Source organism: Clupea harengus, chromosome 5, assembly GCF_900700415.2.
Source record: "Clupea harengus chromosome 5, Ch_v2.0.2, whole genome shotgun sequence".
NCBI classification, from domain to species: domain Eukaryota; kingdom Metazoa; phylum Chordata; class Actinopteri; order Clupeiformes; family Clupeidae; genus Clupea; species Clupea harengus.
Window position 1 is genome coordinate 26,874,366 of NC_045156.1, and position 21,924 is coordinate 26,896,289.

Sequence of the window (21,924 nt, forward strand, 5' to 3'; positions counted from 1 at the left end):
CTGCTGAGCAACATACCTAAAAATAGATGCTGATGTGTCAAGAGACAAGTGGGACACAAAGGGAGCGCACGCAGGCTAAGATTGGCTCCAAGCCCAGCGATCGCAGGAGTCTGTGCTGTCTGTGCTTTAAATTAGGTCATTATCATTTCATTTTGAACCAGTCATGTTTTTGTATGTCTAACCTCTGGCTCTGCCATATGTGTTGATCTTTGGAATAGCAGAGAGTCTGGTGGGCTTGGTTCAGATTTCACCACATCATGCTCTTAAAGGGACCGCAGTCCTCATGGCTTGAGTACATGTAGAGTAGCTTGGTCACATTGGATCATCTTCATGATCCCTCACAGAGAACTGCCCATACAAATCTAATTTCACAGTGTATTCATTGGAATGTGGAGGATTAATCAATACTATTCTCTCATAACAAATTGGAATATGAAAGACCCTCTGTAGGTCAACGTCAACAAATACAAAATGTCAATCTTTTCAAACCATCTTTGGAGATACAACATATACAAACACTAACAAGGAAGAGATATTTATCATACAAGTCAGTGTCTGAGAACACCTGTGGTGTGTATGGAAACGGTGTCGGTCATTAATGAAGATGCATTGATGATCACCTCGATGAACTGCGATAACCCCACAGCACAGGTGTGACTCAACATCACCACTTAGATTGCAGTTGACACCCATCATTACTGAAAGGTATTTGAAAAAGATTACTGTTAAATCATCTGTAATACAACAGAAGTACCTTAAAATGAACACAGTGAATCATTCATTTTAGAGCTGAAGTAAGGACACTGTGCAGACTCCTACCTGTAAGTACTCGGTACGTTTCCAACCTCTACCAACCTCATTTTCCCAGAAATGGGAACCTTGCAAGTTCTTATGCAAATGGCCTCGCAGACTAACCGCAGTAGTCACTTAACCCCAGATGAAATGCTTACGGTCAGGCGCATACTCTCATCTCGCTGCTTGCACAGAGGTCCACTCTTTGACTGAAAGCTGAAAACTAAAACGAAACAGTACAGCCAGCAACTCAAATCTATCCACAAGTCTGTTTACAAACAGGAAAACGCACGAGAGCCACAACCAGGGGAGGAGGAGTGCCCTGTGAAACCTGGAGATGGGGTAAACATCAGGGTGTACAAAAGGTCCTGTCTGGATCGAAGGTCGGAAGGACCATACAGGGTACAAAGAAGCTTCTCCACTCGGACAGGATGGTGATGCCACACCGGTTTGAGAATCCCAGGAGGAGACCCTAGGAACCTGGCAAACGCTCGGATACCCCAGAACGAGTGGTGGAGAAAGAGGCGCAACCATGGCAGAGTGAAAGAAACAGAAATAGGGAGTACATTGAAATTAGAGATGGTCAACATAAAAGTGACCTGTAAGAACGATTGGTGCAGATTGGTGCTAACAGTATCTAGAGCAGAAGCAAGAAGGTCAATGGGGTCATACACCGTAACATGGGTGGTAGGGCAGCCCAGATGTAGCTTAGATTGGGGGACAAGTAGGAGGGGACAAAGGAGGAGAGTAGAAATCAGAGAAGGCAAAACTGGGGAATGGCTGGTACCAGTGGGCACGCTACACTGGGGAAGAGAGAGTGAGGCCTGGTATGTGCAGGAGTAAAGCCCACATACCAGTTAATAGATGTGCCGTACACCTCACAAACCTGTTTTATGGTATGAAAAGAACAGCAGTTGAAGTGCTATGAGACCCTGTGTCCAAGAACCTTGGTTGTCCTAGGAAGCCTCCCATCCAGGTAGTCCCCACATCTGCTTAGTTTGCATGCATTTCTGATTGTGAGCTATGGCTTTATCTGGCCACTGGCTTCCTTCCTTCTATTTGTAACAATTATGTTTACCATGTCCATAATGACTTTTTCCTTGTGTACCATGCCAATACATATGTAAGGCCTGAACAGCTGTCTTATGGGTCCTGGTAATATTATAGGTAACTTTGTATTTGAGCCCAGATTCATTCTTTTTCTGTAATATTTAACTTTTTGACCTTACCTAGTGACCTCTCCGGTTCCAACATACTTTATCCTTCCAGTCAGGTGTTTTCATTATTGGTAAAATTTCAGACGTTGATTTCGTACATTACAAATCACAATATGTTGAAGAAGAAAAAGTAAAGACTGTCTGATGTCAAGTGTAAACTTTGGACTTTGATGTTGTGTCCTAACCTTCTGCTCTTCTTTGCTTCAGTAATCTTATTTCTGTAGTGTAAGGTGTTTCCAATTCCTGCTTCCTGTCTTTAACAGCAACTCCCTTAGTATGTTGACCAAACTATTAGTTACGTCCTGTCTGTGTCATTTTCCTGGAACTAAGTAACTTTCCATTCAAACACCGCTACTAACCAGAGAAATATGCAAAACTGTTTGAATCACATAGTTTGTCCTTGTCTTAATATGTTAAATAGTATCCTGGTTAACAGACATGACTCTATGCATATAAGTTATTAGCTTCATGAAGTGTGCCTATCTGTCAAGTAGTTAGTCAGTGGGGTCAAAATCTGGTCCATCTTAATATTATGCACCGCCCCTTATCGTGGCTTTATACCCTTGTAGCACTTGAAGAAAACTAGTGTGTGCCTCGTTATACCTCAAAAGCTAAATTTTTATCTCTCCAATTTGACTGATTCTAAAAGTTCTAGGCATTTATGAGGCTGAATTGCCTGCTGTGTCTTCAGGAGCGGTGAAACAGAGCAAAGGAGATGGGGATGGCGAAGAACAACGCAGGGTTGACTGTGCAGAGAGAGGTCCTGGATGAGCAGAGGCTGGAGGATGTCACACAGAGGCTGGATTACAATGAGCGTCATCCTCCACTCGTCAAACATCTTAGACACCTTTTCAGGTAAATCAAACTGTCCCAATATATTCTTGCTTTTTTTTTAGTGGAAAAAGCTAACTTGTAAATTAAAGACTATAGGTTGCCCTAATTTGTATTCATCTTTCAACCCCAGGAACAGGAAGTGCAGTAATGCAACCATTGATAGAATCTACTGCTGTTTAATGATCTATAATAAAAACTATTGTATAAGGCCATTACTAGCATCTGTTTATCATGCTGTTAAGTTATTAGACGGCTTTCAGAGATTCAGACAGAATTATTCTGTGTGGAGTATCAGTTTTATGGATTCTGTGTGGAGTCTGAGTTAAAACAAACAAACAAACAAACAAACAAACAAACACAAACTTGTGTTCATGCTATGTTTTCTCTGTTGCATTGGCACATAGATGCAATTTGCTTGGGCTGAAGAAGAAGGTGGTTAGCTGCTTTCCAGTTCTCTACTGGCTACCGCGCTACTCGATCTGGGACTATGGAATGCCTGACATTGTATCTGGCATTAGTGTTGGAATCATGCACCTTCCACAAGGTAAGATGAGTGACCTCACTGAGACTTACAGAGTCAAAACTAAGAACAGTATGTGTGCCATTTAGTTATATGGAAGAAGAGAAGGAGATGTTTGGTACAGTGTGGAAACTGTACTGGAAACTATTACCATTTATTTGTGTACTCATGGTCGACCTGTGTATGTGCGTGCGTATGTGTGTATATACGTGTACTGCGTGTTGTGAGTAGGTTCTATTAAGGTGGGAGTATTTTAGATACACCTGTGTTGTGTAGCTTCATGCTGTTTGTATGTTTATCTGAACAGATGGAAATGCATTTGTACTTTTACAGTACGACATTATACTGCTGTTGTGATCTGCCTAGACAGTTAATCCTCATGTGGGTTCTGCAGGAATGGCTTATGCCTTGCTGGCCTCTTTACCTCCAGTATACGGTCTCTACACATCCCTCTACCCTGCCCTGGTCTACTTTTTCTTTGGCACCTCCAGACATATCTCCATTGGTAGGTGAATGTGCTTGTACATTTTGGCAGTAAAGCTCACCGCTAGACCTCTGGCTAAACCTATTCAATACTACCGTTGATGAATTTGTTGCTGATTTTCTTAACTTTCTAATGTCTTACATGTTCCAGCCATAGTCTGTGACTACATGTCTTAATGTCTTAAGGGATTTCCTTAAACAGGAAGATATTTATATTGCATTCCTGGTGTTTTTGTATTACCTGAACCCTCTGTTGGAATGCATCCACAGGCACCTTCACAGTGCTTAGTATCATGGTCGGCAGTGTGACAGAGAGACTGGTTCCAGATGGTTCCGAGTCCTTCTTTGCTAATGGCAACAACTCAACCGCTGAGTATATCATGGCCAGGGACATCTCCAGGGTGCAGGTCGCAGCTGCCACCACGGTCTTGGCAGGACTTATCCAGGTCCCTCACACATTCCCTGCCCACATACATGAATCATGAAAACCTACAGTTGTTTAACACCTTGTTCATAAAACATTCATGCCCGTTGTCTGATTTGATACAGACATTCTTAAAGTAAATCATATTATGTTTTATATCAAGTGCAAATGAGTAACTGCTCTGCTGCTCTACAGCAGATTGAATCACTGTATGTGTTATGTAGGTGCTCTGTAGGTGCTGCTCTACAGCAGATTGAATCACTGTATGTGTTATGTAGGTGCTCTGTAGGTGCTGCTCTACAGCAGATTGAATCACTGTATGTGTTATGTAGGTGGTGCTCGGCCTTGTGCAGTTTGGCTTTGTGGGCACATACCTGTCGGAGCCGGTGGTGCGGGCATACACCACTGCAGCTGCAGCCCATGCAGTGGTGGCACAGCTCAAGTACCTGTTTGAAGTCTCGCCCACGCGCTTCAGTGGTCCACTTGCTCTCATCTATGTGAGGAGAACGGCACAAATCCTTACTAAAACATACTCACTCATATCAATATGCTCTAGCAATTGTACTCGACCAAACAGATGCACAGACCAAGGATCACACAGTAAATGTATTGTCATGTGTACAGCTTGTGTATGACTACCCCTCTGTCTCCCAATATGTTTTAGACACTGGTGGATGTGTGCTCGCTGCTCCCTGAGACTCACCTCCCTACACTAGCAGTCAGTGGTGTGTCCATGCTGGTCCTGATCATCGCCAAGGAGCTCAATGCAGCCTACAGACACAAGCTGCCTGTGCCGGTCCCCGTGGAGCTCATCACTGTAGGTTTCCTACTAACTTCTTTCACTCTAAATCTCACATGCCATTACATTGTCTGAATGCATTATATATATATATAAGTAAAAAAGAATGCAATATTTTGTGTTCAATATTCTTTATTATAATCAAGTACTTCATGGTATAGTTTGTTTTGAGCTCCAGTTTTCCTAAATACTTGTGAAATTCTGAGCTGTTGGCCCAGCTGTGAGGCGTGCGGCAGGCTGATGTGTTGTGCTACTGATGATTCCCACAGCCCGTCTGCTGAGTCAGCTGTGTGTTCTACTCTCAACCTGCCGCACACAGCACTTCTGGGCTAATTATCACAGCTAACAGAACAACTCTGGCTTCTCATTCACTACATACTTACCTGCCCCAACACACACTCAGTTACACAGAGATTGTTTGTGTGTGTGCGCACTTGAATGTGTTTTTTTATCTTTGTGTGTGTGTGCATGTACATAACCTTACAGTTTTGTGGATGAACAAACGCATAGCTGTTCTCTGTTTCTAGATTGTGGCAGCAACTCTGATCTCGTCCTATGCAGGGCTAAGTAGTTACAAGGTCCCTGTGGTTGGGGAGATCCCTTGCGGGTAGGTACCGTGACTCACCCTTCATTTGCACACACACTTTGTGCACAGATTATTACATTTGAGAATGAGTGCACAGTTTCTAAACTGAAATGCGTATCTGCGACTCTGGAGTTTCTGGAGAAAGGATGCAGTCAGCAGTCGCACGCTGATCACTGATGCTGACCTCTCACAATGATAATATCATGTTGTGTCAGCGCACAGACCAGCTGCAGGCACGGAACGCCACTCAGGCAGCGACGGCCACAACCTCACTGCCTCTCGCTTCATTTCCTTATCTAAGAGGAGCGTCATGGCTGGCCCAGTGTCTGCTAGATCCTTCATAATATATATGACATATATGTGGTGTTACAATGTAGTGAACATCTGTGATCCTGTCTGTGGTCTGTGATAAAGCACATACCCATGGAGATGATGTGGATTGTAGTAATCAATGGAGCTATTGATTGCTGGAACAGAAGCAACAAATGTTTGACGTCATAACTCTGTTCATGAAACACTGTAAAGTCTAGCCGGAATGGTTTGTAAATACTTCTCAGAATATATACACATTGCCCTAAATATTTTAGGTGCTGATTGTATGCAAACTAAGTTTCTTTTCTAAAGCAGCACTCATGTGGCATCACCATGTTATGGTAATTACTTAATAATAATTATAATAATAATTACCTAGTAAAATCTGTTAACTGATTTGCTGCGTTGTCTTTGTCATTGGCCCACCCCCAGCCTGAGCCCACCCAGTGTGCCTGACTTTAACATCTTTGGAGAGGTCATTGGGGACGCCTTTGCCATAGCAATCGTGGGCTACGCCATCTCTATCTCTCTAGGGAAAACCTTTGCCCTCAAGCATGGATACAAAGTGGACAGCAATCAGGTATCTCTTATTTAAATGTATTGAAGTCATGGCTAGGACCTCATAGGTGAATCATTCTGTAAATGACCACACTATACGTACTGTATATACATGATGGTTTGTGGTAGTGCATTTCCCTGTCATTCCCTCTTGGTTATGGATACTGAACTCAAACTGACTCCATTCATGTCAGCATTCATTTGCTGATTAACTGATTCATTTCTCCTCCATCTTCTCTCTGCCAATGGCGATAGGAGCTTGTGGCGCTGGGCCTCAGTAACACTGTAGGAGGCTTCTTCCAGTGCTTCGCTGTCTGCCCCTCTATGTCCCGTAGTCTCGTCCAAGACAGCGCAGGTGGCAAGACCCAGGTGGGTACCATATCTCGTTCCTCAGCTGGTGAAGCGTGGGGGCAGCAAAGCCACAGCTGTAGATTCAACTTTCTAGCAAACAAAATCACAGTGTATATTATGCCTTCCTCGAACAGCACACTTTGGAGGAAACTACACTTTTTCTCCCTCTGAGGTTTTGCACACACAAAGACAGACTCTTTCAAAATGACTCTGATGCCAAGTCTTCCTCACCCTTCACCGCAGATGGCAGGAGTCTCCTCAGCTGTGATAGTGCTGGTGACAGTGCTAAAGCTTGGACCTCTGTTTCAGGAACTGCCCAAGGTGAGCTTTCCTCGTGGCTGGTAGCTGTGTCTACTTGTGTACATATCTGTTGTGTTATAAATGTTTTATTTTTCACTTGGTGTTCCAGGCTGTCCTTGCGGTCATAGTTATGGTCAATCTCAAAGGAATGTTCAAGCAGCATTATGACATAGTGACTCTGTGGAGAAGCAACAAGATTGACCTGGTGAGAGTCAGAATATTTACAATACAATAAGCCCTATATAGTGTATTGTGAATGTATACAATATTAGACGAAAACTGATTTGCAGCATTATTCAACAGTAACCATGCCCCCTTCTGCATTTGTTACCTGTTAAAAGAGCAAAAGTGAGATTACTCACACTTACATGTTTTGTCTGAAGCTCGTATGGCTGGTCACCTGGGTGTCCACACTGCTTTTGAATTTGGACATGGGTCTTGGGGCCTCTGTTGCCTTTGCCTTGCTGACTGTGATCTTCAGGACCCAGCGGTAACTTACTTTCTGTTCTCTCTCTGATTTGGTTTTTCTTGTGTTGTTCTACTCCTCTGATTAGTTTATCTGGGGATTGTTTTCAAACTAATGCTCCCTCACCTCGTCTCTACCTTGTGTTCTTGCAGGCCGACATACTCTGTACTGGGTCATGTTCCTGGAACAGAACTGTATGTGGACATGGAGACACATAGAGGGGTAAGAGTAGTACCCGTAGTACCAAGCAGGTTTGCCACTGTTCCACCGTACATACATACTATTGCCTGGGTGAATGTCTTGAACACATCCTATGATTTTGAATAGAGTGTGCCAAAGAAGTCAGTCCTGTAAATAACCTCCATGAGTCCATAAGTGATATAATGCTAATCCTCCTCTGGGCTCTTCTCTGTATCAGGTAAGAGAGGTCCCAGGTGTCACCATTTTCCGCTCCTCAGCCACTGTGTACTTTGCCAATGCTGAGCTTTATCTGGAAGCCCTCAAGGAAAAGGTCAGAATCCCCCCACCCCATCACATCACCAAGCACCTCTGTTGACTAATGTCTAATCTTAAACCTATTCCGTTCGCTTCAAACCACACATTCTCATATACAGAGATGGGCAAAAATACATCGAAATGTATTTTGATACAAAATACAAAATACCCCTCAAATAAATGTATTCAAATAAAATACAAAATACTGGTGCCAGAAAATGTAACAAAATACAATATTGGATACTGGATACTGGATTTTCCGTTTTCTCACAGTTTGGTATAGCAGAGCATTCAGGTTTGGGCTATATAATGTACACATAGCTCTGGGAACCCCACAAAAAGGAAAAACAGTCACAGAATATCAGTGTAACTAAGCAAAGCTATTGATTGATTATGTATATATATATTTTTGCAGGCAGCAGCTGTGTGACTCATGTTTTCACAAAACAGGGCTCTCAATGCAATCTCTATGGCTTCCGGGAGGGCTCGCCCCACCGTGCTTTCGTCATACGTAAATGCGTATAAGGACGCCATACGGCTTTGATCAAGTCACAGGCCGTGTCTATTACCGCACACTTGCACACTTCAAACACTGACTTTCAGTGCTTAGGGCGTTCACACTGACAGAACCATCATAATTCAGGGCACTGAAAGTACCCGGATGGCGCACTGCAAACGGTCAAAAAATGCAGTGTGAAACGATGGACACTACTCGCCCTAAACGGGCGCCATCTTGGCTACGTAGCGGAAGAGGAGGAGCTTTCGGCAGCTTTTCAGTTTGGAAAGTTGGCTTCGCAAATCACTTCAACCATTATTGCTAGTTACAATAACTGTGTTATCTGATAGTACAGTGTCTATTTCTCGGTAACCTTTGAAAAATCTAAGCGAGAAAACGCCAAAAGATGACATTTACATACAAAACACGGATGTCAGCGGAGTTCGGTCCGCCATCTTTGTTTAAAATTTCCAGTTGGCCGGAGGAAGCTGGAGCACAGATTTATGGGTAAAAGGCTTGCACACTTGCATCTCTCAGTGTTCCATTTGAGACAACACTAATCAGTGACAGAACGCATTACAGATGTAAGTGCTTAGTGTGCACTACGCACTGTATTGCAGTGTACTTCGAAAACCGGCGGTAATAGCCACGGCCACATTCTGTCAAGATGGCTAGCGTTCAGTGCAACAACTCGATTCGCTCTTTTAAAAGAACCAACTTTAAGTCGGAGTACTAATGAAGATAAATTGACAAGGATCAAGACAGCTATCTAACTTTTCGAACACAGCCCTGTTTTGTGAAAAAAAATGGATTTAACATGAGAGTCAATGAGAGAGATCTGGGGCAATTTCCATTTCGCCGCAAAAAGGGGCGGGGTCATTTGAAGTACCACTTTTGCCTGACTGTTGCCTGATTCGACGATGACATTCAGAGGCAGATCAGACAGTCTAGTGGTAGAATCCGACAGAAAAAAAATCTCCTTCTGCCTTAACAATGGAGAAAGTATTTTGAGTATTTTAAATACAAAGTTACTCCACTCTAAAGTATTTTGTTACAAATTACGTTAGATTTTTTATCGGCCCTATCAAATACAAATTACAAAATACTCAAAGCAGTTGAAATACGTATTTCAAATACAAGTAATTGAAATACTGCCCATCTCTGCTCATATATAATGACATTAACAGCACATTCTACATGAGCTGAAACCTTTTCGAAGAGATGAGATGACAAATACGTTCTTCCATCCCTCTGACTTTACCATGAGTGTAGAGTGGGCTGGACATCGGTAAGATGATTACCTATAAGAGGAGACAGGAGGCCAAGCAGAAACGCAGAGAGAAGAGAATCCAACGAAGGGCCAGGCGTCGAGCCAAGAGACATGTGAGTCTATTTTGATGTCAAGACATTCCTATGAATTTAAATAATATTGTATGTCCTGATTGTATGCAATTCTGAATGTGATAGATTATCTACTGCGTTAAAATTGCTCTTAAGTTTTGAACACTCTGATATTGATGGAGGTATAGAACATTAAGCTTTGTGTGTCTGCTTTATGTGAATGTTATTTTCAGTCTGATCATAGAAGTCTGACAAGGAAAATGCATCGCTCCCATTTCATTCATTCATTCAGTAAGTCATTCAGACCTTTTCATTTGTAAATCAGCAACAGTCTATCAGGGCAGCCTCTCAGAGGAGAGAGGTGTTTTCTGTGGAGGAAGAGGCAGGCCACTGGAAGGAGGGGCGAGGGCAGATTGAAACAGCTCCACCACTGGGCGAGGAGCAGTGCTGGCGGCCGCGGGAGACTAGCACAGTGTTCGTCATGCCTGACTCCCCAGGTACGGCCGCGGGTCAGTGCAGCTGGGTCTACCTGAAGGGCCTAGATCCAGACAGTGACACCCAAGGCTCGACAACACAGGACGGGGACGACGCCACACTAGATGGGGACGACGCCACACTGGATGGGGACACCACCACACTAGATGGGGACACCATCACATTGGACTCCTGCAGCATGGAGAGAGTCTCCCTGGGCTCGCTGGGCAAGTGGACCTGGGACATCCACTCTATGATACTGGACCTTTCAACAGCCAACTTCATTGACACAGTGGCTATCAAGTTGATGAGAAATGTAAGTGACTGATGAGAACGGGCAGTGACAAAGAAGTGGTTTGCAATTTGACACTCAGAAAAGAGGAGAGGGATACAGGAGGAGAAAGAGAGCTGAACTGTTGGATATTGAGAGCTAAACTGTTGGATATTGAGAACTAAACTTTTGGATATTGAGAGCTAAACTGTTGGATATTGAGAGCTAAACTGTTGGATATTGTATTTGTTTTCTACAATCTAAACAGTGAGAAAGATGAAAGAGACAGTGATTTAGGAACCTTAACGGGCAGTAAATGGAATATTACTAAATACATGGAATATTAAAACAAATCTCATTTGTAAATGAATCATAGCAGAAAGTCTGTGCAACTGGTCAATTCATTTTATCTGAAGCTTAGTTGGACTTCTATGCTTTCCAGATTGTCCATGATTTTGGTGAGATTGACATTGATGTTTACGTGGCTGGGTGCCAGGGTAAGTCAGACCAACCATGGTGTTCTTCAGAAGTTGTCTATAAGCGCTTGTCTCCATTCATAAAAACCAAGGCACCAGCATGCCAAATAACTGTCCCTTGTGTTCATCACTCTGTTCCAGCCACTGTGGTGGATGAGCTGGAGCGTGGGGGATTCTTTTCCGACGCCATCACCAAAAAGTGCCTGTTTGCCACAGTCCATGATGCCGTTCTGTACTGCCAAAATCACAAAGGTTACACGTCCCACGCCAGTTTTGAATACACAATGGTAAGCTGAGAATTGCATTTCAAAACACCCAGACAGTCATAGGTCACTCGCACATGGCACGCTACAAATTACACATTAGCACATGACCTGTGCTAATGACTTGTGAAGATCACAATTATTTATGTAAATCAAGGAATGAGACGCAATGATCAATCTGCACAATAAAAGCAAGCCAAGTTTAATGCCGATTTTTTTTTACACCTTCTTGTTGGTAGCTAGCTTTTATAGCATTGTGAAATGAATTTGGATGATGTAGATGATGTGATCACATCTGTCCTACCCACCAGCCACCTAGGCTCTTTTATGCTCTGGGTTCAGAAAAATAGATCCAGCTGTTGTTGGTGATTTCTAGGCAAGTCTGTAAGGTGTCAGCTGGTTACTTGACTTATTTCATACAAATCATTTGAAATGTGGGTTGTAAGCATGTAACTGGCACGGTAGGTTGGCGAGTGCATGTTGATGATGCATTTCATTGTGGTATTTCAGGTGGAACATATCCTAAATTCTGTTTTCGATATTAACTCTCCTCACAGGATATAAGTGGCACCAGGCTCTAAAAATAGCCTGCCCGAGGAACACCAGGACATGTCAAAGAAGCTTACCAGAGAAACCCTGTGAAAAGGAGAAATGGAGTGAGGTGACTTACTTGTCCAGATGTGTTAGGATCCTCTATCACTCCCCTCTATACTTGACATGCATCTGAAATATAATCACTTGCATATGCGGTGATCATAAGTCGGACAAATATTGAAAATGAATGTTCGAAGCATAAATGTATCTGTGGTACACCCTGAAATCCTGCAGTTTCCTGTAGTTTTACAAACAATACTTTGCAATGGCTTCACTCAACAACTGACAGTGTAGATAGATATATATATATATATAAAAAATCTGATTTCAGTGCAGTATTTGCAGTATTATAACTTTCATAAGTTACCCATTTTGTGGTTGATTCTCTGTGTGGTTATACTGCATGACTATGAGGTGTCAAGAACATATATTTTCTCCTGGTGTGTGGAAATGGCTTATGAAGCATTCTTATTTGGTTGATGTATTATGTACATGGCTGTGCAAAGATATAGCTATAGCTACTTTAAAAATAATATATAGACCTTTGCATATTTTATACATTTGTCACTTTTACACTACATTTTACATTAATTTCACATTGCTACACATTATACAAAAAGGTCAACGGTTATTTTGTCATCAGTATTTCTTATTTTCTTTCTGCTTTCATTTGATCATAATTTGAATAGTTTGAATTATGTTAATATATATTATCGGTACTTACTTTACATTCTATTCCTATCTCTACTGCATGTTTAATTATTATATTAAATATACACATATCAACAGAAACAGCTATCAAGATATCTGATGGATATCTTCAGGTCAGACAACTTTCTCTGTAATATTTTTCTGTCAGGGGGAGATAAATCTTTCAAAATGTATAAATGAAAATGGGTAGGTTCAATAATTAGTTGATAATGTATATTGTAATTAATTGTATATTGCAATTGTTGTATTGTAAATTATGTAATATACTTCATAAGAAAATGATTTCATTAACCAAAAGTAGCTGACAGGGCTGGTATCTGTCCACTGAGGTTGTTTTAAGCCCTACCCATGGGATAACAATCTAACTGAAGATTTAAAACACGAGTATGTTATAAGACAACTTTTTGGTAACTTGTAAAACATATTTGATAATGTGATCATGTCATATTCCCTATGACACTGTTATAATAAAGCAGGCAGAAATCATATGTTTGTTTGAGTTAATGACTTTATTTTTAAATGGCTTTCAATAGAGTAAGAAGAAACCTGAGAGGTTGGAGATGCAGGGATAAAGGTAAACTCTTTTCTTTGTGGTCTTATTTTGAAAAAGGAAAAGTGAATCAGTGCAGCAAACACACAGTTGTTCATACTATAAATAACATTGAATTACACCAAATCCAACTGGTTGGATACATGTGAAAACAAAAAAAGTTCATTCAAACCTGAACTACAGCATAATGTAAATCAGAAGTGCAAATCACATTTCACACATGCTTTGTTTTCGAGTGTGTCTAAGGCCATGGTATTCAAACAATGGTGTGGAAGGGAGCAGAGGTTAATAGTGGCGTTGGGTGGCCTGTCTTCTTTCATACAAATTAAAGAGGACCTATTATGCTTTTCTGGTTTTTGCTTCTTTCAGTGGGTCACATAGCTTTTTGTGCATGGAAACAGTCTGCAGTTGCAAAGCCCAAAGTAACTCTCCCACAGAAACCACTTTTCTCAGCTGCCTGAAAAGCCTTGTTGGAATTCCAGACACAGGAGCTCTAACAGAACGTTGCAGACAGAGAGTGAATTGAGATGTACAGTACAGGAAAAATATATTTTTTTAGAACATTAGCATGTAAATCTATTCTAGCAGACCCCAAAAATAAAATTATGAACATTGGCAATGAGCATATTAGGTCCTCTTTAAATGTATCAAAGGAATGTATGGATACTTTACATTACTACTAGAAACCTTTTAATTTATAAATAAAAGATGAAGTATGGGGATGTCAAGTGCCAACTACCTATGTTGCGCGCCTATCTGTTTGATCAAGTTCAGGTGCAAAGAATTCTAGAACTACTGTTGCCTAGCTAGTGTATTTTTATGGGAGGCTCTACCAGGGAAAAAAGTTTGAATACCGCTGGTCTAAGAGAACTGCATATTTTGGCTGTTTACCATGGGGGTCAAATCTAAAATCCCCAAACAAGTTACAATGCAGCTAGAATATATTCTACAATAGGTGCAAAACATGAATGGGTACAGCTTTCCAGTGTATAAAAGTATCAAGAATCAAGATCAACCTATCAACCAAGCACGAACACAGGATTAAATGAAGCAAAACCACTTCATATCTTTGACATCAATAAACTGCCGACCAAAACTGTCCCTGAATTCATCTCACATATGTGCCAGTGAATCGAAAAGCCCACCAGGGGAAGGACAAGGCATTTACAAACTCAGTAGTCCATAACAAAAGCTTTAAAAAGCATTTAAAGTGCCCAGAGGTGGTCAAATACTGAAATATTCTTCAGAGAAACACATGTACTCTAACATTCAAATACAAGGGAAACGTAGACAACTGGTCCTAAAACTGCATACACAGCAGGCAGGTTTTCTGCTACGTTGTCATACACAAGACAAGTTAGATCTGTAATGGATACCACACCAGTGTCATGCTTTGGCTACGGCTGGAGAGAAGGGCAGGAAGCAGGAAGGGATGTCATTAACTGCCTTATCTAGTATCACTAAAATCACATGGCTCTATGAAATGCTCACTTTTGACAGGTCAAACGAGGCATTCAGAGGTCTGATATTTCCAAACAATAGACCAGTGAGCATTCAGACCATTACATATCTAGTTATTGAGTTTCCATGGACTACAGCAGAAGCTAGTCAGTCAGCATTAAAACTATAGAAATTGTTTATAGTCACCAACCTTTGTGATAACATCGATTTGTTGTCACAAGTAGATGTATAATAATCAGGATAACATGCAGCCAGTTGATAATTATTGAAACGTATACCACAGCAGGGTATGATCCCAGCATCCTGAGTGTATTTCTTAATAATCATCTGGATGTGTGTAGTCCCTTACGTCATTCACCCTGTTTTAAGATTGCCCTGCTGATGATGTGCTGAACATGAACTCTTTTAGTACATGAAATAAATTAGCTAGAGAAAAGCAGTGCATATTTATCTCAGATCTGACAGGGTTGGCTGGATAAAGCTTTTTTTCAGACCAGTGAAGAGACAGCATGTGTGTGTATACAAACAAGTAAGCAGGTAAGTGTGTGTACGTAGGTGCGTCAAGTGTGCTTTTGGTCACTGAGCTATAACTCCACATGGGGGTCTGTGTGCCGTGAGGAGCCGGACTCCGAGGGCTCACCCTGGGTCTCATGCTGCTGCTGCTGCTGCTGCTGCTGGGACACCAGCTGCTGGTAGCGGGCCTGCCTCTGGTAGTCCGGGTCCACGTTGATCCAGTTGTTGGCCACCCACTTGGTGCCACTGGTCACCACACAGCCTCCATGCAGAGAGTACTCATCCTGCTCACCCACCCAGCCTGCAGCACAGACAAGCAGAGTAGAGGGAACTTAAATGTCACACTTCACCAGTAAAGGCCGGCGGGGGCTGAGGGTTAACAGTAACTTGAATCAAATGTATAGGCTGAGCTAAATTGGCAGAGACTGTGTGTGTGTGTGTGTGGTTGGTCGCATGTGTGCAGGCATGATTGTGTTGGCCTGTGTGCCAGGTGTAATTTACCTCTTCCATCAGACAGGTAGTTGTACCAGAAGACTGCTGTGCCTTTGGAAGGTTTCACTCTTAGGTTTCCCTTGTCACAATTCTTCCTTGTGTCCAACAGATCCACATCATTTTGAATCAGAGACTAGAACACACCACACACACACACACACACACACACACACACACACACACACACACACACACACACACACACACACACACACACACCACACACACACACATATTAAATCCATGCAGCAGATACACTGATGCACACAGAAAATACAGTCAAGGAGAGACAATACCAACCAATTCTTCATACGTCCTGTTGTCGGCTACAGGAAATGTGGTTTCTCCACCACCCTCCACTGAGTTCAGGTAGTAGAGCACTGTAATGTACCTGGTCCCAAAGATAAAAGACACAAAAATAACTAATAAATAATAAATAATGGAAGATAACTAATGGAAGTCCGTGTCCCTTTACACATTCCTAACACAACAAATGCAATTGTAACATTGCTGCTACAATTTCATTAATTCCATTTTAAGTTAAGATATTACTAATACAAAATCATCCAATTTAAATGATGACTCTATGTGATAAGACTACTACTACTGAACCCCCACCTGCAGGAAGTCTCGAAGGGGGAGGAGGAGTTGGCAGCCAGACGTGTGTGTGTGCAGGTAGTCTCTGGGTAGACAGGCCCGCTGTCATGGTGACCGTGGTAATGGCCACCCTGCTCATAGCGTACCACCTGCAGGGGCTCGCTCAGGTCTACCAGCTCCGAGGGTAAACGGGTCAGAAGGGTCACCCTGGAGATGGGCAGCGAGTGGAGAGAGCAAAAGAGCAAAGATCCATGGACGGAGGGTGGTGATGGTGGGGTCAGTTGAAAGAGGGGAGGTTGAGGTGAAAGAGATAGTTGAGTCTTGCACCTCTGGGTGTTTCTACATCCAGGTATTTAAGGAGGGTTTATTTTGAACCCTGGGGCATTTCCTTTGAGAATTCCCTTGTTTGTTTGAGTGTATATGAATGTAGCCGAATTTGCATCTGAACAAAAATACTCTGTCTGAGATGTCCCAGGCAAGGTCACCTTGGGACATCTTCATGCTAACTGATGAGCAGTGTTTGTAGGCACAACATTGTAGCAATACCCCCCCTAGTTCGTAGAAAACAATCAACCTAAATATATAACAACATTTTCACATTCGTAAGCAGATTGTTATGTATAAAACATTTTAGCCATTGATATGTATACAATTCTCACTACAAAGGAACCGCTCAACAACTGGTTTGAAACATGCTAAGACTAGCCTTAATGTAAACCTGGACCCTTAATTCAGTTGACTGTTTAAATGACCAAACTAACTGAATTAAGTCCAAATCCATCATAAACTGTGACGTAGGTGTGAAAAAGTCCCAAACTGTTCTCCTTGGTATAACATCAGAAACAACTCAGGCATCTACCACTGTTTCCATCTGACTAATACAGACTTAATAATAATGTTTTCATTCCACATTAGTTCAATAGACAGGAACAGTGAGTCAAAATAGGGATAAAAGATGAGCATAGAGTGGAAGAGACGCGCGCAGGCTGCCGTACCTCTTTCTGACCTCCTGAAGCACCTGGTGCGTCCCCTGTCCCTGGTAGAGCCAGGTGTGTCTGCTGTTCCTAACCAGCTGACTGCGCTTCAGGCCGCGTCTCTTAAGGAAACGCTGGAACGCATCGCCGCTTAGCATACGGAACTCATCCAGACTGAGCAGACCTGGGGGTCACACAGAGGGGCGTGCGTGTGGTATTACTGATGGTAAACTAGTATAGCAAGACACTGGCAATGCTACAGTTATTATTTTAATGACTTGTCCATGTCATGGTGACCGTAGTAAGTTTAAAATTGAACTTCTGTGTGTCTCACCATTTCCATCGGAGTCTGCGTGCAAACCGGCATAAATCTCCCGCAGGTTCTCTGGAGTCAACCAGATCCCATCCCGAACGCGGGAATGTGTCAGAATCTGCAGACATTCACAGAAATAACACAGCTACACTTGCCTACTGTGTATGGTCCATGACTAACATACATACACATACAGGGTGAGGGTTAACATAAAGCATTTGCAAAAACACAAACACAGACAAGTGGATTATCACACACACACACACACACACACACACACACACACACACACACACACACACACACACACACACACACACACACATACACACATACGCACACACACCTCCTGAGGCTGTAACTGGTTGTCCTGGTTAAGGTCCAGTAGGTTGAAGATCTCCTCTGGGCTGAGGTTGAGCTGCTCAGTCAGCTCCTCCTGGCCGTCAGGCACCATCACCTGACTCTCCATCAGCCCTTTCAGTTGGGCCAGCTGGATGACCACACGGCACTCCTCATCAGACAGGAAACCAGGGACCTCTGTAGCCACGCACCCACACACATGGACACCACACACACACGCAGACACACACAACAGCCAGACAAGCACATGCAAACCCACAGACAGACATAAGGCAGACAAAAGTATAGCCACACAGCATACGCAAGAACACATGTAAGGGGAGGAACAAGCAGGCACATGGATACCTAGGCAAGGGTTTGTGGGATGTATGCCAGATGTCCATAGACGGGCACCGTTTTCACTTAGCTTTTAGATAGCGAGCATGCTAGTTTTGGACAAAAACTCCTGACTGCTGCTTTAATCACTCCATATGCCTACATTCTTCACCAGATCATCCGCAGCAGCAGAACATGTGTCAGAACTGCAAGGACAGTCGGACTTAACATTTTCAGGACTGTAATCTAGGTCGAGTGGAGGAGATGTTAACAGTTTTCTCCACTATTCAAATTTGAGCAAATATGCATTTATTTCAGGAGTTATTTGAATCTTTTTAATGGCTGGTGATGTAGGCTTGTAAAAACATAGGCCTTTAAAAACATAAGCCTGTAAGAACATAGGCCTGTAAAATCATAGGCCTGTAAATACATAGGCCTGTAAAATCATAGGCCTTTAAAAACATAAGCCTGTAAAAACATAGGCCTGTAAAATCATAGTTCCAGTCTGGGCCATTGTGCTAGTAACTCAGTATTAGGCATAGTACCTGAATAAAGGCTAAAATAAAATGGGCCAGGTAAGCTCCAGTCAAAAACTCTGCCAAACAGCAGCTTAGAAGCAGGGCAGGCACACCTCTAGAATGCAACTGATACAATTCACCAATCTACCTTACACTCACAGATACAAATATGCACTCCTCTGGAATAGAGGAGTCATACATAATGTATGTGTGTGTGTGTGTGTGTGTGTGTGTGTGTGTGTGTGTGTGTGTGTGTGTGTGTGTGTGTGTGTGTGTGTGTGTGTGTGTGTGTGTGTGTGTGTGTGTGTGTGTGTGTACTGTGCTCAGATGGTTGCTTGTGTAACAGATGTAACAGAATTTTACGCTTGCCAGTTTCCTGAAAAAAGTGAGAGACTGAGCAGCCCATGTAGCCGGAAAAAATAATTTTCCGTGGCTTGTGCGCACCTATAGGTGGCAAATTCCCATGTGAGCATCACGGGTCAGTTCAACATCTAAGGCTCACTGGCTTTATCTCTGACAGAAAAGAGTCTAAAAGGACCATTCAAACACTCAAGGGTCTCTGGTGCTGATTCTGATGTTAACATAAATCAGCCTGTTGTTTTGAGAACATCTGGACTGCTGCACAAAATCACAAAATGAACGAAGGAAAACCTATTCACTCTACTGCCTGGCCACTACTGTGAAATGAATTAATATCAGAAGTAAAGTTTGTAGTCACAAATCAGTCAACCAGAGATGGATCACTATAAACAGGCCCCTCTGACTGAGAATCCCACCAGCCCCTAATTTACTGTGAACATTCACTGAGAGAAATGGTTAAATATTGAATAATTTCAATATTTCAGGCTGAGGGTAACCTAAATATTCCCCTTTAAGGCCCATGGGAGGATCCATTCATCCATCCAACCACTGAAATTGAGGTGAGTCGCTCTCTCTGCCCTGCTCTCTCTGAGAATCAAACAGTAAAGCAAGGACGAATGCCAAACCATGGGGCATGCATAGGGAAACCTGAAATAATATTTACCAAACAACAGAGGCTTCAAGCTGAGCGTCCTCATCTGGTGCACTTTATTAGGTACAAGAGACACCTTCTGCACATGCCCCACCTATGGAGTCAAATAGATGTCATTGACCAGCAGTGTTCACTCTCAATCATAACGTTATCAAAAAGGTAGCAATACACAATAGGCTATAGTATAAATCATACTGATAACTAACATATTGAATATATTGTCGTTCTAAAGTAGATTTAATATAAAATAAGCCTTTAACTAATTCAATAACCTTGACTAACAACTATCCAGTCTCACCATTTCTTCGTTAGCAGAACTATAATAATGGTTTAAAGTTTTGCAGACCTGAGAAAAAATGTTTTAGCCTACCCGAATTCCCTCGATGCGAGGAAGGTGCATGGTCTGTGGGAATCTCTCATGGGGCACTGGTTGGTCAAAACTGTTGTGTTGGTGTTGCGTACTACTGGTGAACTCTTTACTTGATGGGCCGTTATTATAGTGGACGTAGAAAAGCAGTGCTATGACATTAATGATATAGACGTGGAAAAAGATCATGACGACCATAAAGTAGGACCGCGAACACACACTGCTCTTCTGCAGCGGGGCACGCTCACGGGACATGGGTGGCTGAATTGGCGATGACCCTGGCTCGTCCTCGACACTTTCATGAGCTTCCATCTTTTGGTCTTGAGTAGAAAGGTCTGAATAGCCAATGAAATTAGTTACCCGCGGTTATAATAGCCTCAAGCGGCTATTTCAACTGTTATGACTGCTTATCTGCCACTTCACTTGAGAGGTCCCGTGATTAAAACGACTGACACATTACTACGACAAAGCTGCTGCCGATCAATGTTATTTCATTATGAGGTTAGCCAGCTAGCAAAAAGTTTACGCATGACAACACACGATTACCATACAGCTGTCCCAGACAGATGACCTCATTCCCGTAGTTCGGATTGTTCGAAAACAGTTATTGCACTACAATGTGATAAACGTATTTTACAAAAGATGCGGACGCAAAGGAAATACCAACCGTATTGCATAACTAGCTTTGCAGTTCAGACAAGAGATGCAGACGACCGCTTCTTATTTACGTTGCGTTTGGCTTGCAGCCAATGCGTTTGTCCACAGCCCAGGCACTAAATAAAAATTGCTTTCCGTTCAACATTCTGCATAATGCCGGCATCTTATCGTAATTCTTCCTTCGGTTTTAAAAAGAGCGTATTTAAAAACGAAGCAACTGTTTTTGCATTTGCCAGCCCCGTATCTGTGAGTTGATAAAACACCATTGCCTTGACAACTGCGGCATCTCGCACCAAAGACCACTGCGGTGACAGCAAACAGGGACCATTTGAACGGATATAGATAGAGCATGCGCAATGCTTCCCGCTGGTGGTGCACACTGTACACTGCCCCAGGGTCAAGGTAATTGCACTCACTAGACTAGACTACATTAAGTAAAACATGTTTGCAGTGTCATATTTAAATTATCAAATCAAAGCACTGTGTAAAGGCTAAATATATGAGATATGTTGGTGCAGAGATTTCAGTATTTGATAGAATAATCCTGTACTGCTGTGTAGAAATAGTGGTCCCCCAGTTCTAAGCCTTACTCCACCCACTGCAAATTTTTGTAGAATGCTAAAAAGTGGGCTATGGGCTGGGGGTGAATGATGAGTGAATGATGAGTCCTGACAAGCAAATCAACATGAGACTCACACTAACGGGCAGAGGCTGGGGGAGGTGGGCTGCCCTTTTTTATGACATAAATAAGTCCTAAACAGTTGACTCTACGTCAGCATCGGCCTTGCAAGGTTCAGGGTGATTTTAAATTAGTGATGGGAATAACTTTGAAGGGAGCTTATGGCTTTGGTCCTTTCTGAGAACCGTTCGCTCACCGTTCTTTTTTTTTTCTTCGAGAGAGCGGGGCTTACTAGGTTTATCTGTGAAATAGTCATTAGGATAATGATAGGGTAGGATTTGGATCAGATTCAAACAATATAATTTAATGGACTAGGTTTAGCAGACAGGAGGATGACACACTTGCTTCCGCCT

At 42.5% G+C, this 21,924-nt stretch overlaps 2 protein-coding genes across 2 annotated transcripts; one reads left to right on the forward strand and one right to left on the reverse strand.

The window, feature by feature from the left end:
- Positions 1-2,674: 2,674 nt before the first annotated feature.
- slc26a6l (solute carrier family 26 member 6, like) lies at positions 2,675-10,160 on the forward strand. The gene is made up of 15 exons (XM_012814985.3): positions 2,675-2,864; positions 3,248-3,387; positions 3,758-3,868; positions 4,117-4,292; positions 4,603-4,767; positions 4,935-5,087; positions 5,597-5,676; positions 6,400-6,547; positions 6,781-6,894; positions 7,120-7,197; positions 7,286-7,381; positions 7,560-7,666; positions 7,795-7,864; positions 8,061-8,153; positions 9,906-10,160. The coding sequence occupies exons 1-15, from the start codon at positions 2,725-2,727 to the stop codon at positions 10,029-10,031; spliced, it is 1,797 nt and encodes a 598-aa protein (XP_012670439.3). The 5' UTR covers positions 2,675-2,724; the 3' UTR covers positions 10,032-10,160.
- Positions 10,161-13,253: 3,093 nt separating this feature from the next.
- On the reverse strand, positions 13,254-21,244 carry p4htmb (prolyl 4-hydroxylase, transmembrane b). The gene is made up of 10 exons (XM_012814986.3): positions 20,903-21,244; positions 20,239-20,570; positions 19,881-19,962; positions 18,010-18,200; positions 17,685-17,781; positions 17,372-17,534; positions 16,398-16,583; positions 16,080-16,170; positions 15,789-15,912; positions 13,254-15,588 (listed from the first exon to the last, which is right to left on the reverse strand). The coding sequence occupies exons 1-10, from the start codon at positions 20,910-20,912 to the stop codon at positions 15,359-15,361; spliced, it is 1,506 nt and encodes a 501-aa protein (XP_012670440.2). The 5' UTR covers positions 20,913-21,244; the 3' UTR covers positions 13,254-15,358.
- Between the last annotated feature and the right edge of the window lie 680 nt (positions 21,245-21,924).